Source organism: Macaca nemestrina, chromosome 1 (genome assembly GCF_043159975.1).
Source record: "Macaca nemestrina isolate mMacNem1 chromosome 1, mMacNem.hap1, whole genome shotgun sequence".
NCBI lineage: Eukaryota > Metazoa > Chordata > Mammalia > Primates > Cercopithecidae > Macaca > Macaca nemestrina.
In genome coordinates, this window is record NC_092125.1 from 116,130,747 (window position 1) to 116,147,781 (window position 17,035).

At 42.9% G+C, this 17,035-nt stretch overlaps 1 protein-coding gene across 1 annotated transcript in view; it reads right to left on the reverse strand.

Annotated features, from left to right (window-relative positions):
• LOC105479109 (prostaglandin F2 receptor inhibitor) overlaps positions 1-17,035 on the reverse strand; it is a 78,064-nt gene that overhangs the window by 4,346 nt on the left and 56,683 nt on the right. The window contains exons 6-8 of the mRNA XM_011736925.3: positions 12,577-12,996; positions 5,546-5,653; positions 1,029-1,334 (exon numbers count right to left, since the gene is read on the reverse strand). Of these exons, the coding sequence (XP_011735227.2) occupies positions 1,029-1,334; positions 5,546-5,653; positions 12,577-12,996 (834 nt within the window). The remainder of the gene's footprint in view (positions 1-1,028; positions 1,335-5,545; positions 5,654-12,576; positions 12,997-17,035) is intronic.

Sequence of the window (17,035 nt, forward strand, 5' to 3'; positions counted from 1 at the left end):
CTTTCTATTCATCCTTGGAGGCCCCTGGACTTTAATTCTCTTTATGGAGTTATTTCAACTAACATGTACTTTCTGAAATTTTCCACAAAGGAGACATGTTTGTTGTAAACCAAGGAACAACTGTCCCCATTCTGGGATGCTCAGGGAACAAAGCTCTGACTGTCTAGTTAGGTCGACCCTGGTGTTTGTTGTGGTCCAGTGAGGCTGGGAGCTCATCCTCCCATCTTGGGGCTCTGTGAAGTGTCCGCTCTGTGCCAGTGACTGCGGGAGGAGTCTCTCTCTCTCTTTTTTTTTTTTTTTTTGATGCGGAGTATTGGACTGTCGCCTGGGCTGGAGTGCAATGGTGCGATCTCGGCTCACTGCAACTTCCGCCTCCTGGGTTCAAGCAATTCTCCTGCTTCAGCCTCCTGAGTAGCTGGGATTACAGGCACCCACCACCACACCAAGGCTAATTTTTTTTTTTTTTGTATTTTTAGTAGAGATGGGGTTTCACTATGTGGGCCAGGCTGGTCTCAAACTCCTGACCTCATGATCTTGCCCGCCTCAGCCTCCCAGAGTACCGGGGTGACAGGCGTGAGCCACTGCGCCCAGCCGTGAGCCTCTCTTCTTTAAGAAGCAAAACCAGTGGTAGTGAGAGTAGCAGATCCCTAAGCTACAGCTCCCCTATCGACCTGAACCCTCTCTCTCAAGGCTGCTCTCTGCCTGTGCCTGGCAGAATCCGTGCCAACCCTCGGACACAATAAAGCGAGTTTCTATAAATGTATAGAAGAGGCAACGCCTTGAAAATTTTTCTAGTAAGTCTTGAAAATCATTTCTCAATGGTGCCACCAGCACATAATAGCACAGCTGGGGAAACAGCAAGGGCTGCTGGGGCTCCTTCTGGGTGCAGACTCAGGCCAGGTCTAGAAAGAAAGCAGGACGTGCTACGGCACATTCCTCAAACTGTGGCCACCTGGGTTCTGTCAGCTACAGCCTGGCACAGAAAGAAGACATTCCCAAACACTGAGAAATTTGGGTGACATTCTTACCATCCATTTTCACAGTTATAAAAACAGGCTTGGAGTGGATCTCTGCCTCCTTCTGCCAGGAACCTGTTGGTGACTTCACCCATGGAGTCACGGAACAGTAGTAGTTGCCAAAGTCCTGGTCCTCGGAGCCATGCACTTGCAGCAAGAATTCCAGCACACTCACGCGCTCCAGGCTGAGGTCGCTCTTCCAGTCCCTCCGGGAGGTGGTCACGATGCCCTTCCGATCCAGGGAAGACAGGAGCACAGGAGCCTTGTCCAGGCCAAAGGAGTGCACCGCAAACCAGGACACATCAAAGGCCATGTCATCTGTGGATTACCAAGCCAAAACCCTGGGGTCAGTGCAATGGGCAGAAGTCACACGTATGGCCACCATCCATGTATGCGGCCCTTACTCCGTACGGCAAGCACAGCACTACATGCCTTCGGCCTCACTGAATCCTCACAGCAGCCCTATGAGGAAGGCACTATCATACTTTTATTCTGTCATTATTGCCAGACTATATACCTGCTCAAGGTCATGTAGCCAGCAGGTAGCAGAGTATGCAGCTTAACCCAGGGAGTACAGCTCCAGAGCCCAGCTTCTTAACCACTGCACTGCTGCCACCCAGACTCAGGGGCCACAGGAAGAAGAGTCAGGGTCAAAAACTCTCCCACAGAGAACACTGATCTGAAAACTGGTATGCGGGGACACTGCAGGCTCTGTCTCCCAAAGAAAGCCAGCTCCTTTGACATTTCAGGCAGAAGAACCCAAGACTGGAAGGACACTAAAGTCATATGGAACAAAATGTACATAAAATGAATCGCACCAAATTTAGAGCTGTAAACAGTTTAGGTTTTATTGTACACTACGGTTTTTCTTTCCTTGCAGAAGTGCTTAAGTTCAAAACAAGAGGAAAAAAAATGTCAAGCTGAGAAAATGGAACACAGTTTAACAGTCCCAGAGAGTAATGCTGAATCGTAAAGTACTCTGCAAAATTAAGGTTCTAACAGCCTCAAATAAATTAATATGGGCATAAGAGAAAGAAGACTTTGGCACAAGTGGTAATTCTCATGGAATGTGAAAACAGAGCACACATCATAAGCCCTTGACCTCTTCCCTTGACTGGTACCAACCATTATCAGCTGTGTCGGCTCTGAGATTCATCCAGCAACAAAAGACAACAGCCACAACACTGTTTTCTCTTAAATCCACTTGAGAAAGGATTTTGTATAAATGTCAAATAACAATTTTTGCTGAACAAGAGATAACATTTATTCATTTAGTAAAAACACACTGATAGCCTCAAAAAGCACATTATAAGGCAAATAAATTATGTTCAGATGCTTACATATTAAAAAAGTAAGCAGAACTAAAAGCAAGAATTTCTATGAAATTATCCAAATGATAATTCCTTTTTAGCTCACTCTAAACATGTAATATCTTCTCTTTTTCTCCCATTGACCTACTGTGGCACTTGAGCATAACTTTTTTTGTGGTTGTTCCCAGTATCTCTCCAAGGAAACCACCACCTCCCTGGGGGCAGAGGGCGTGCCATAAACAGCCTGAGGCTCTCACAGTGCCAAGGGCAGAGTGGACACCCGCATCACTCTCTTGTCTTCAATGAAAACTCTTAACTCAGTGCTGCTGTCACCTGCAGGTGCTGGGTGGTTGCTGAAGGCAAAAAGCCAAACCAGGTTCCCAGACTTTAAGCCCTGGTCCCCACTGTGCCTTACGGTATGGGAGCCAGGCTCCAGGGCCAGGCTGCCTGGGCTAGCATCCCAGCACCAGCACTAATGAACCATGTGACCTGGGCGAGTTCCCCAAGTTCACTGAGACTTAGTATCCACATCTGCAAAATGAGAATGACAGCACCCAGGGTTAAATTAACTACATTTATTAAAATGCTTAGAACAGCACCTGGAACACACTAAGTGCTCAATAAAAGTTGGTCACCATGAACATTACCTCCACAGTACAACACACATGCTCCTACACACAGACCTGCTAAGGGGAAGGGCATTACCAGCTGCAGCAAATGCCGTTGGTGGCCGGTCCACACCAGCTGGCAGGCTGAGCCTCTGGCTGCTGCAGGTGCTGGCTGTTAAAACTCACACACCCGTACCCTTTCCTCTCCAGAGGCCGGGCTTAGGCTGACAGAAGCCACCACCTGGAGGTGGTGAAACACTCTCACTCCTTGGCCACTCAGCCTGTGGACAATGACTGACTCGTGAAGGGACAGAAAAGCCCAGTCCCCTTCCCTCTGGTGGGCCTACTCTGCAGTACACTCATGCTCCAGAGTTCCCCGTGGGGAGGTGGACTTGCTCCGAGTTCATGCCTCGACCTCAGCCTTCTTCTCCAGCTCTATCTCAAGTCCCTGCCTCCCTCAGTGTGTTCTCCTGAGAGCACTCCCTCAATCCACCACTCACATGCTTGTCTGTCTTTGCTTGGGGAGAACCTGACCTAAGATACCGCCTCAGAAGGGCCACAGTCCGCTGTCCCCACCCCGGCTCGGCACAGAGCACCTTGGGCCACAAATCACTTATGCAACGTGTCCTTCACAAAAGAGCATTCCCTCACAGCCCACAGCATGTGTGAGGAAAAACTAAATTACAACTTGTGTTTAATAATTCAGAATCTTCCACCCACACTGTCCAAGAGTGCAAACTTCTGCAAAATTGTAATCTGAAAGATAACAGCTACCTATAGCTTTTGCAATTAATTACATTGGAGGAAAAGACTTTTACATTAAGGGCACAACTGGTGACCTATTAATTTACTGAGAAAGAGCATTTAAAGGATTTATTTTTGTATGTATCATAAATGAGCTTTAAGGGCAAACATGGTATTACATTTTTCCAACTTTTGAAAAGGATTTTCCTCCCTTTTCCCTGGTAGTCTCTTCTACTTTTAGCTTCATTTTCTCTTCTGAATCCTGCTTTCTGTCCTCAATCTTCCCCATCTCAGGTACAGGAGTGGCTTCTCATTCCTCTTCCCCGGTGAATGGAGCTGACCAACTCCATGGATGCAGATGGGATTGTTTCTTTTCCTTTTCTAACATCTCCCACAAACTCTCCTTCTGTTTCCTACCTCTAAAGATCAACCATGTCCAGCTTCCCTACTACAGCCAATTTTGGTATCAGTCAACTAGTCCAGGGGTCAGTAAACTGCAGCCTGCAGGCCAAGTCCAGCCCACCACCTGTTTTTGTAAATAAAGTTTCACTGAACACAGCTATGCCCATTTGCTTACACTATTATCTACGGCTTCTTTCACACTACAATGACAGTGTTGAATAGTCGCCACAGAGGCCATCTGGCCCACAGGGCCAACATATTTCCTACCCAGGTCCTTTATAGAAAATATTTGCTGAACTGAACATTCAACTGGGAGTCCTGCAGAAGCCAGATGTCCACCTGGATGGTGGCGGCATCCAGGTCTCTGCTTCCAGATGCTAGTGTTACCCAGTCCCCTGCTCAGGGGCTCACTGGATTCACTGCAGGCCACCACCCTTTGCTTAGAGCTTGCCCCTTCACACAGAATGGAAGGCTAATTTTAGTTTCTTCCCCAGGGCCACACTTCCAGCAGTCTCCACATAGAAACCTGTGACCTTTGTAGAGTTTGGCCTTTTCAAGGTGCAGATTTCTGCCGGCAGTCATGGCTCTACTTGTGATGGGGTGGGTCAATACAGAGTGTTGTGGGTCAAAACATGCAGGAGAAAAGGGAAGCCCATAGGGAATTAGGTTCTTCATGAGTTCTTTAGGAAAAGGCAGAGGTGGGTACAGTCCTGCTCAGTAACAGAGATCCCTGAGTGTATTTAATGTTCTTTCAAGCCTTAAGGGTGGAAGAGTGAGAGAGGGACATCAACTGGTCACTGAATGGGGCTAAGCAGAAAAGGAGTAAGACTGATGCATCCCACAACTCTTAGGCAGCCTGTCAGCGATGCTAATATTTCCTGCAAAGAAAAGATGTATAATGATTTCCTAAGAATTCTAACTACAATAGCACCCTCTGGTCACCAGCTACTCCTCTGCTCTGTAAGTCTTCATAGCATTAATTGCTATGATATTATAGAGCACTTTATTTCTTGCCCATGTCCTCCATCTAGGTTGCCATGCTCCATAAGGACAGACTTCGGGCATTTTGTTCACTCCTCTATTCCCAGTATCTAGAGCAGCACCTGTATACCAAAGGAACTCAATAAATATCTGAATGAATAAATGAATGAAAGACGCAAGAGAAGGAGCTAGACTCTGCCAATGGGTTTTGAATCAGCCTGAAACAGGCCTGGAAGTGACCCACCAACTGTCTTGACAGCTCAGATTCAAATGTCTGGATGCATTCCTACACCATCTAGCAGATAGATGCATCCACTCAACAAGTATTTATTAAACACTTAATGAGTACAAAGTACTGAGCCAGGCAGTTAGGGGATAAATAGATAATCCTACCCCTAACCTACATCTGTGTAACACAGTGCGGACGGTATGAGAAACATTGACAGAAAGCAACATGGTGAAGGGGTGAGAATGAGTGAGGTACCTGGATCCAGTGCTGCTCCCTCGACAGTGATGATACAGAACAATTTGATCAGATCTCCCCGGATGACTGATGGTGTGTCCGAATGCACAGAAGCATTAAATATAGGACCTGGAAAAAAAGTAATGCCAGCCTCATTATTCTCTTTCATGCTTTTGTCAAATTCCATTCTTTGCACTCTAAGGGGCATCAAAATGTGGTTCTCATCCCTGGGAACTGGTCTAGAAACTCACAAAATAGGTGTTCCAAGGTTGCCTCTCTTCTATTCAGAGAGACATGGGCATTAGGCACATCCAAGTGAGCTTCATCTTAAGATTACAACCAAAATAGAACTCTTCTGAAAGAATTACTTTTGCTCTGGCTTTTCTTTCTGATGGCCACAGTGACCTCATTCGAAAGCTACCCTCCACCCTGGAACAGCCTGGGCTGGTTCTTGTTCAACATAGTTCACTTCTAGGCCAGGGTGGCTCAGGGATCAGAGGAACAGGGACTGAAGCAAGAATGCTTTTGGTCCCAGTGGAGTGAGTGGCCTCACGGCACTGTGCTAGGTGCTGGGGAAGGGGGCCTTGTTACCAAGAGGCTGAAATCTGGTAAGGAGACAGACATGCCAACAATGATGTTTCTATGAGGTATGGTGGGAGAACTCAAGGCACAGCTCCAGCCTGCCAGGGAAAATGGAGGCAGCCTGGATATGCCTTTTTCCTTTTTTTTTTTTTTTTTTTGAGATAGAGTCTTGCTCTGTCACCCAGGCTGGAGTGCAGTAGTGTGATCTTGGCTCACTGCAACCTCCACTTCCTGGGTTCAAGTGATTCTCCTGCTTCAGCCTCCTGGGTAGCTGGGATTACAGGCATATGCTACTACGCTCTGTGGATTTTTGTATTTTTAGTAGACACAGGGTTTCACCATGTTGGCCAGCCTGGTCTCGAACCCCTGACCTCAAGTGATCTGCCCACCTCCCAAAGTGCTAAGATTACAGGTGGATATGCCTTTAAAAGACTACTCAGGTTGGGGAGGCTGTGTGTTGTAGGAGAGCTGGAAGTATATGGAAACTTTCAGTATTTTTTGCTCAAAAGCTGGGAACCTAAAACTGCTCTAAAAAATAAAGTCTAGGCCAGATGCAGTAACTCATGCCTGTAATCCCAGCTCTTTGCGAGGCTGAGGCAGGTAGGTCGCTTGAGCCCAGGTGTTCAAGACTAGCTTGGGGAACACGGCAAAATCCCATCTCCACAAAAAATACAAAAATTAGCTGAGCACGGTGGTGCACACCTGAAGTCCCAGCTACTCAGGTGACTGAGGTAGGAAGAGGATTGCTTGAGCCTGGGAAGTTGGGGCTACAGTGAGTCAAGACCGTGCCACTGCACTTCAGCCTGGGTGATAGAGCAAAATCCTGCCTCAAATAAATAAATAAATAAATAAAATTAAAATAAAGTCTGGTAAACAAAAACAAATCAAAAAAACCCTACCCAAACTGGATTTGTCTTACATGCCTCCCTGAGAACGCTATAGGCAGAATTATTATTTTTAACTCACTTATGAATTCCTCTTAGGTGAGAACATTCCATAGCTTCCAGCTTAGCTAATCCTAAGAGTTCAATGATTACTTTATCCCAACTCCTAAAATCTAGGAACAGGCAAACCTAAAAGAAATTCACAGAACATCAATGCTATGGGACTCCCCTTGGGTCTCCTGGGAAGCAACGATTGAAGGCCCTAGGTGCTGACTGTAAAACTCATTAGAAGTTAAGAATATAAGTAATACTACTTCTTGTTCAGATTGCCAGAAAGAAACAAGTATCCTAAAGTACCTTTTCTAAACGTGCAGAAGAAATGGCCACGACAGAGGGAGTAACATGATGAAAGGGCTATATTTTCATTTTGACATGATGACTAATAAGATGAATTCATCAGACTGCTTTCCTAACCAAGTATATAAATACTTTGTGCGTTCCTGGGAGAAAGGTGAAGGATGGTTACAGAATATTGAACCCTAGGGGGGTTAGGCAGCTCTGGGTGGGGAACTGCTGAGAGTTCTGATTATTCAGGGAATAGCAGGGGCGTATGTAACTCTAAGGGGATAAAGAACTGACAGAAGGGCTGTTCCAGGAAATGGGAAAAGGGATGAAAGCAGAGACAAGGAAGCCTGACCTATTTCTGGACATCATCCCCTTCAATTAACTCAGCTCTAAGCTCTGGCTCCCTCAGGCCTTATACCCTGGACTTGCTCTGCCTGGAGTGGTGAGGTGGGGCAGGATTAAGCCAAACTGCCCAGAGTTGGCTCTGTGTGGTGACTGGGGACACTTATGCCGTAGGCGGCCATCTGTCAGTGAGTACAGGTTAGCAGCAACTATGGTAAGCAAGGGGGGCGGTGTGTCATATTTTGCTCAGATTAGAAATGTCATGGTAATACACAGAACTACACTGAGGGGCTTTTCCAGTGTTTAGGCCCCTCCTAAGAGAACATAAAATGACAAAACATTAAGAAATTCTCATGGATGTATCTATTTAATTTGAAGCAGTAAAGAAGACTTACTTAATTCAAATAAATTTTACTTTTTCTTTATGTTTCCAAAGAAAACCCAAATACCTCCTAGGTCACGTTACAGTTCTCACTTCCCCTACTGGACGTGGGAATCAACGGAGCATTTGTGCTGCAGCTCACAAGGCAGACAAGGACTGGGGAAAAGGCCTGCATTGTGGTGAGCTATTCACAGGAGTGGATTTCCTCCTAATGAAATCAGCAGCTCACTGTTAATATGGGTCATTATCCCAGGCTTAGAAATATTTTCATTATGGTCAATTTCTGTGGTAATGCTGTTTTTGTGAGGGGATTTGTCTGGTTTACTTCACAGATGACAGGGTATGGTACAGAGAGTTTAAATGAACAACCAGAGTCACTAGGGGTCCCCCAATTCCTAGTCTGCAGAGAGTATAGGAACTACTTAACTTTTAAATACAAACATTGACATAAACCATGTTCTAACCTTGGCCTCTAAAAAAAGCTGCTACTGGTCCTTTTTTTAATGAAAGCAAAAGTTACAGACCATCTGCATGTCCATCAATAGGGTAATGGCTAAGCAAATTCAAGTATGTAAAGTCATTAAAGGTGGTACTAATATTTACCTAGAACTGGTTACAATATGGAAAGTGCTGATCTTATAACACTAAAGGGAGAAAAGCAGGTCCTAAAATTGTATGTACAGCTTGATCTCAAAGTCATGAAGAAAACATACAAGAAAAACATTCTAGGAAGATGAACAACACAAATTAACAGTCTCTGGTAGGAGGGTGGATGAGTCTCTTTTCCTTCTTTCTACATTACTATATTTTCAAATTTTCTATATATATTACGAAGAAAAAACTTTATTATTCTTCTTTTAAAAGGTCAAAGCCTACACTATCATATTTAAATACCATTTTCCTCTTGACACTTTGAATCAGTAAAAGCTAGCACTCAGTTGGGCTCCTTGGTTTTCAATACCAAAAAGCAGATGCCCTGAAATCAGGGGACAGGGAGGTGAACATTGAAGAACCCTTTTGTTGCGTGTCTTAAGGTATGTCACTGATTTTTAGGAAGCAAAGGCTGTTCAGTTTCAAATCAATGTTTACTGGTGGCTATTCAGGGCTACAGTATTGTGCTGGGTGGTGAATTTGATGGCAGCTTCTTCTAATTAAAATGTGAACTGGCCATGACAACTCTGTGGATTAAATAAAATAAAAACCATAGGCAATCTATTCAACCTGGAAGCTACGGTGGTTTTATCTGTTATGCTGAGATTTAAAGAATTGAGGAATAGATTCAACATCCATTCCTCACCCAGAAATAGATACAAAAGACTCTGTGTCTCCCCTTTTCCACATAAGAGTTTAAAATAAAGATCAAATAACAAATGTAAAACAAGATGGAACAGATTCCTACAGACAGCAAAACAAATACACAAGTAAAGGACAAAAACCACATAATCATCTCATCTCAATAGACACAGAAAAAGCATCTGACCACATTCAACACCTTTCCATGACAAAAATACTCAACAAACTAGGAATGAAAAAAAAAACTAAGAATAGAAGGAAACACACTAAGAGTGGAAGGAAACTTCCTCATTCTGATAAAGGGCATCCATGAAAATCCCACAGTGAACATGATACTTAAAGGTGAATGAGACTGAACACTTTCCCCCTATGATCAGAAACAAGACAAGAATGTCCACTTGTGCTACTTCTATTCAACACTATATTGGAGGTTCTGGCAGGGCAGTTACTCGAGAAAAAGAAATAGAAGATATTCAGTTTGGAAGGGAGAAGTAAAACTAGTTCTATTCACAGATGACATAATCTTGTATTTTAAAAATTGTAACGAGTCCCCAAACTTTAGAATTAATCAGAATTAATAAACAAGTTCAGCAAGGTCACAGGATTCAAGATCAATATACAAAAGCCAGTTGTACTTCTATAAAACTGCAATGAATAAACAAGCAGAAAAGTAAATTAAGAAAGCAATTCTATTTACAATAGCATCAAAAAGAATAAAATACTTAGGATAAATTTAACAAAAGAAACATGATTTGTACACTGAAAACTACAAAACACCATGGAAAAAATTTAATACCTAAATAAATGGAAAGATATTCCATGTTTATCAACTGAAAAACAATAGTGTTAAATGGCAATGCTTTCCAAATTGATCTACAGATTTAACACAATCCCCATCAAAGTCCCAGATGCCTGGACTGTAGAAATTAACAGTCTGATCCTAAAAGTCACATGGAAGTGCAAGGTATCCAAAACAGCCAAAACAATCTTGAAAAAGAACAAAATTGGAAGTCTCCAACTTCTTGATTTCAAAACTAACTACAAAGCTACAGTAATCAAACAATGTGATACTGTTATAAGAACAGAAATCTAGATCATTGAAATAGAATTGACAGTCTAGAAATAAACCTTACATTTATGATTAAATGATTTTTGACAAGGGTACGAAAACAAATCAATGGGAGAAATAACACACTTTTCAATAAATGGTGCCAGGACAACTGGCCATCTCCTTGCAAAATAATAAAAGTTGGATCCCTTCCTCTTAACCACATACAAAAATTAACATGAATCATAGCCTAAAATGTAAGAGCTAAAACTATAAACTCTTGGAAGAAAACATAGGTGTTAATCCTCACAGCCACAGATTAGGCAGTGATTTCTTAGACAGAGCAAAAACACAAGCAGCAAAAGGAGAAGGAAAAAAAAAAAAAAGCAGATGAACTGGACTTCATCAAAATTTAAAAATTTGGTGTTTCAAGAGACATCATTAAGAAAGTGAAAGACAACACACAGAATGGGAGAAGATATTTTCAAATAATAATGTTTATGGCAGCACTATTCATAATAACCAAAAAGTAGAAATAGTCTAAACGTCCATCAACAGATGAATGGATAAACAAATGTGGCATATCCATACAATGAAATATTATTCGGCCACAGAAAGGAATGAAGTACTGATACCTGCTACAACATGAATGGACCCTGAAAACATTATGCTAAGTGAAAAAAAGCAAGTCACGAAAGTCCACATATAATATGATTCAATTCATATGAAATACCCAGAAGAGGCAAATCTATAGAGACAGCAAGTAAATTAGTGGTTGCCAGGGGCGGGGGCATGGGGGCATGGGAATGATTACTAACGAGAGCGGAGTTTCTTTTTGAGGTGATTAAAATGTTCTAGAATTATATAGTGGTGATGGTTGCACAACTCTGTGACTATACTAGAAACCACTAAATTGTACACTTTATATAGTGAATTTTATGGTATGTGAGTTCTATCTCAATAAAGCTGCTATTAAAAACAAACAGATACACAATAAAGGAAGCCTATGCTTTCTCTGCTCTTTCCAAATCTAAGGGCTTAAATCAATATTTACCCTTTAATTTAAAGGTCAAGAGATGTTAGAAGATTATTTCACTATATACCATAAAAGGTTATAATACTACAAATAATATCAATAGAAAACAAACTGTATTAGAATCTAGCTTATCTTTAATATAAATACTAATTATTTAATTCAATAAATATCTTGCAGTCATTATACTGATTCAATTGATACCTGAATTTTTACAGAGGAGTATCAATATATACATTCACAAATTTCTAATTAAAACCCAGGAACCCAGGGCAGAGTTAGTGAAAACATTTAGTCTTAAACTCACAAATGATAATCCTTTGCATTGATATTCTAAATAAGATTGGGGTTGAAATACTTTCAAATCATCTTCCTACTGAAACACACACATACACAGACAAAGGATGTTAAAAATCTTCCACTTTTGACCAGTCAATTAACACCTTGAAAGGCTCGATTCCCTCCTCTCTTTCTTTATACTCCACCATGTTCCCTAAAGTATCTGAAGTAGCTGAGCTTCAGTTCATTTCCTTAAAATGAAAGCAGAAATGAAAACATACATTCATCCAAAAACTTGTACATGAATGTCCACAGCAGCATTATTTATAATAGCCAAGAACTGGAAACACCCAAATGTCCATCAACTGATGAATGGATAAACAAAATGTGGCATATGCATACAATGGAATCTTATTCAGTCATAAAAATGAACAAAGCACTGATACATGCTACAATATGGATGACCCTTGAAAACATTTTGCTCCAAAAAAGAAGCCAGATACAAAGGCCACATATTATATTCCATTTATGTGAAATGTCCATAATAGGCAAAATGTCGAGAGACAGAAAGTAGATCATGGTTGTTGCAGAATGGGAGGTAGGGAATGGAGTGTGAATGGAGGGTATTGGCTAAGGGGTCCAGGTTTCTTTCGGGGTCAAGAAAATGTTCTAAAACTGGTTGTGGTGATGATCACACAACTTTGTGAATATATGAAAAGCCACTGAATTATGTACTTTAAACAGGTAATTGTATGGCATATGAATTGCATCTTAACAAAGCTGTTTTTAAAAATGAGGGCATCTGATCAAAACCCTAGGGTCTCTTCTAGCTCCATCTATGATTCCACAGGACTCCCTGCTCACCTGAGGTTTGGAAGTCTATCTCAATAGGATTGGAGAGACTGGTTGCTGCTTCTCGCCAAAGGCTGCCTCTGACAGGAGACCAGGCTGTCACCATGCAGCGGTACAGCCCTGCGTCTGAGACCTGAGTCTGGTACATTCGATAGCGGAACTCATCCTCCTGCACTTTTTCTAAAACAACGCCATCCACCCGTGATGCGTCTGTCCAATTCTCCAGCTTCACCACAGAATCCTGGTCCAGAGAGATGATGTACTTCGTTTCATTGGGACTGGAGAGGTCGCCGACAGGCTTCTCAGCCGTGATGAGAACAGAGTAGCGTGGCGACTTAATATTCTTGGAAGATACTTTGCAAGTCATCTCAAATGTATTTCCTGCAGCAAAGAAAGGCTTTGGCTGCCTCGCCTTCACCACAAGCACAGAATCTGGAATGAAGGACCAGAAGGATGTGATTTCCAACAAGATCAGTTAAAATAAAAATGCAACTAAAAGCAAAATAACCAAGAAATAGAAATTTATTTGCAAATTTCCACACAAAAGCACCTATGAAAATCGGGAAACTCAGAAAGAAAATCACGTGTATCTATAAGCAGGCTAAAACCACCCCATTGGAAGTAACAGTCTGAAATTAATCAGTGGGTGTCAGGAGAGAGGAAATTATGGTGAGAACCAGTTTTAAGGATTTTTAAGTCCTTAAGAAGTTTCACCAGGAAGAGTTTGGGAACCCACTATTGGTGCTCCAAAAGATGCAAGGCAGAGAGCACTTTTAGCAAGGTGGGAAAGACATGGTTGAACACATGACCTCCAAGCCAGGCTCCTGGCCATACAATTTGCCTCTCCTCCCCAGGGGTCTGCTAAATGCAGGGAAAGTGCCCCTAGCTAAGTCAGCCTGCAGGCAGGAATACAGCAGGGGACAAATGAGTTCTCTCTGTTTAATCATATGATAGTGACATTACAGATTTATTGCTAAAATGACTGTAGCGTATATATTTGCAGATCTAATAATTTCCACTTGGTTTACACTTTAATTTCAGAAATGCTATTTAAACATTTTGAGAGGTGTCTATGGCTACGCTAACTTTAGGTTTAAGCGGATTACTCCTTGCGTCTCTGTCAAAACAACAATGCCTACGCAGGTACACATTAGAATTCATCTATTATAGTAGCACAATGTCAGGCACTTGGAAGGTGCTTAAATATTTGTTGAGTGGATGAATAAACGAATTAGACACATTCTTTTTATCCTTTAATAAGATGATGAATCCTATAATCCATCCAGTTACAAGATGAGATTTTTACGTTAGATTTTTTGGAACACTTGTTCTAACAAACCGATTAGCAGAGCATATATATTATGAACTCTCTCCAGAACCACTGACTGCTGAGCTTCTACTGAGCCACCACAGTCTTTCTTGATTTTCCTGTGAGTTCGGTCATTCATTCACCAATTTAAACATGTATTTATTGAGAGCCTTCCATACTGCAGGTACTGGAAACATAACGGTGAATAAATAAATACAAAAATCCCTCCCTTTATATGCTAGTGAAAGAAGACAAATGAAATACACAAGTAAAATATATGGTATGGTTAGATGGTGATAAATGTTTAAGAGATGATAAGCAACCAAGGAAGAGAAAAAGCGTGGATTTGTATATGGAAGGAAGGTGTGTGTGCCGCAACTGTAAATAGAGAGATCAGGGACGTCCTCCCTGAGGAGGCAACATTTTAAAAAGAACCTGAGCTGGGTGTAGTGGCTCACGCCTATAATCTCAGTGATTAGAGAGGCTGAGGCGAGAGGACTGCGTGAGGTCAGGAGTTTGAGATCAACCTGGACAACATAGCAAGACCCTGTGTCTCTAAAAATAAAATTAAATAATTAGCCAGGCACAGAGCATGTGCCTATAGTCCCAGCTACTTGGGAGGCTTGAGCCCAGGAGTTTGAGGCAACAATGAGTTGTGATGGCGTCACTGTACTCCAGCCTGGGTGAGAGAGCCTCGGTGACAGAGCAGGCCCAAGATTCTAAAAAAATAAAATTAAAATTAAAAATAAAATTAAATAAATAAAAAGGACCTGAAGGAGGTGAGGGAGCAAGTCCTATCTATCTTGGGAAGAGCATTCTAGGCTGATGGAACAGCAGGCAGAAAGCTACAAGCCAGGAGCACACCTGGTATATGTGAGGAGCCTGGAAGGGCAGAGTGGCTAGATGGAGTGGGTGCTGGGGAGGGTGCTAGGTGAGGCCAGAAGGTAATGGGACCAGCTGGTACAGAACACCTAAGACCACTTAGAGGATTCTGGGTTTTGCTCTGAGTGAGATGGGGAGGCTTTGAAGATTCAGAGCAGAGGAGTTTCAGGACCTGACTTATATTTAACAGGATTGTTCCAGCTGCCGTGTGCTAGGGCAGTGCAAGGAGACGAGCTGGGAGGCCAGGGATGTAATCCAGGCAAGGGTGGCGCCGTAAATGGCAGAGTGTGAAAAGTAGCCAGATTCTAAGTCAATTTTAAGAATGAGGAGTCCAGGATGAAGGTTTTGGGCTGAGCCACTAGAACAACGGTGCTGGAGGAGGCTGGGAGAAGAGAGCTGGCAGATGCGATGGGAAGCGTCCTTTTGAACAGAAATTTAAGATGCCTGTTAGTCAAATAGTGTCAAGAACGCAATGTAATATTGAGTCTGGAGTTCTGGAAAGACGTCCGGGGTAGACATATAAATCTGCAGTCACTGGTGTCTAGGCGGTATTTAAATTCATGAGATTAGAGACATCACCAAGAAGGTGAGGTTAAATAGAAAAGAAGTCGAAGTCCAAGGACTATGTCCGAAGACTATGTCCTGAGGTAGTCTAATGTTCCAGGGTTCAAAAAATGAATAGAAGCCAGCAAAGGAGGCTGAGAAATAGCTAATAAAGTTGGAAGAACGCCCTGAGAAGGCAGTGTCCCACAAGCCAAGGGAAAAACCAAAGGATTCCCAGGAGGAGGGAATCACTTGTGTTAAATTCTGCTAAGTCAAATAAAATAACTGACAATAGGATTTTCCAATATGATGATTACTGGCCACCTTACCACAAGCAGCTGAGGGGAAAGCCTGATTCGAGTAGGTACCAGAGAGAATGGAAGGAGAAAAACTAGACACGCTGAGTATGTATACATCAAATATTATTGTTATAAAAGGAAAAAGTAATAAGTAGACAAATGGGTGTCGGCAACAGAAAGATGGATGAAGAAGCAAGATCAAGATTAGCATTAAAAAGGTGGTGGCCTGGCACAGTGGGTCATGCCTGTAATTCTAGCACTTTGGGAGGCCAAGGCAGGAGGATCATTTGAGGCCAGGAGTTCAAGACCAGCCTGGACAACACACTGAGACCCTGTCTCTACTCCCACCCCCCAAAAAAATAGCCAGGCATGATGGTAATGGCCTGCAGTGCCTCTAGTTCCAACTACTCGGGAGGCTGAGGTAGGATGATAACTTTAACCTACCTAGGAGGCTGAAGCTACAGTAAGCCATGATCATGACACTGCAAGTCAGCCTGGGTAACAGAGCAAGACCCTGTCTCAAAAATAATAATAATAATAATAAGCTGTATGTGGTGGTGAGCACCTGTAGTCCCAGCTGCTCAGGAGGCTAAGGTGGGAGGATCACTGGAGCCCAGGAGGTCGAGGCTGCAGTGAGCTACAATCACACCACTGCACTCCAGCCTGGGCAACAGAGTGAGACCTTGTCCCTAAAAACAAAACAAAACTAAAACAACAAAAAATACCACAACCCTCACTCCCCACCCCCTCTTAAAAACCCAAGGAAACCTGGATCTAACAGCACATTGACAGACCTATGGGAAAGGTCCAGAAGGGAGAGAATTACTGAAGACATAAGAGAGAGTAGCCATGGTCTAAGTAGTGAGAGCGGCTGGCCTCTGCCAGGTTGTATGCCGGGTGACCTGGTCTCAGCCCTGGGGCAGCGTGAATGAGTATTCTCCTGATTATTTCTACTTTTAGGAGAACAGGAAGCAGGGCCAACAGCTGAGAAAGAAGCTGTGGGAGGAGGTTTGCAGAGACAGAAGGTTGTATGCAGTAATCACTTAGGAGAGTGGGGAGATAAACAGACTAAGGAAATGCAGAATAATTCTCAGGCAGTGCTGAGAGCCCACTTGTCACAAGTGACCACTACTTTAAAGGGAGCCCAGTCAACATGTTTGAATGTTTCTCTCCAACCACATTAGCTCTGTGGGCACAGGTAGGGAGGCTGCAGAAAGCTGCCTTTGAACTGGGTTGTGGTTTGGCCAGAGTCTAATGCAAACTGAGAAAGGAAGGGAGCTAGGGGTGTATGCAAGGGAATGATTAAGACTGACTGGGAATTTAGGCTAGGTAACAGTAGGTGACCACATACTTACCCCTACCTCCCAGCCTTAGCTCTGAGAATGAAAGAAGGTGCTATCATAATGTACACCAGTCCAGGTGTACGCTGGACTACAAA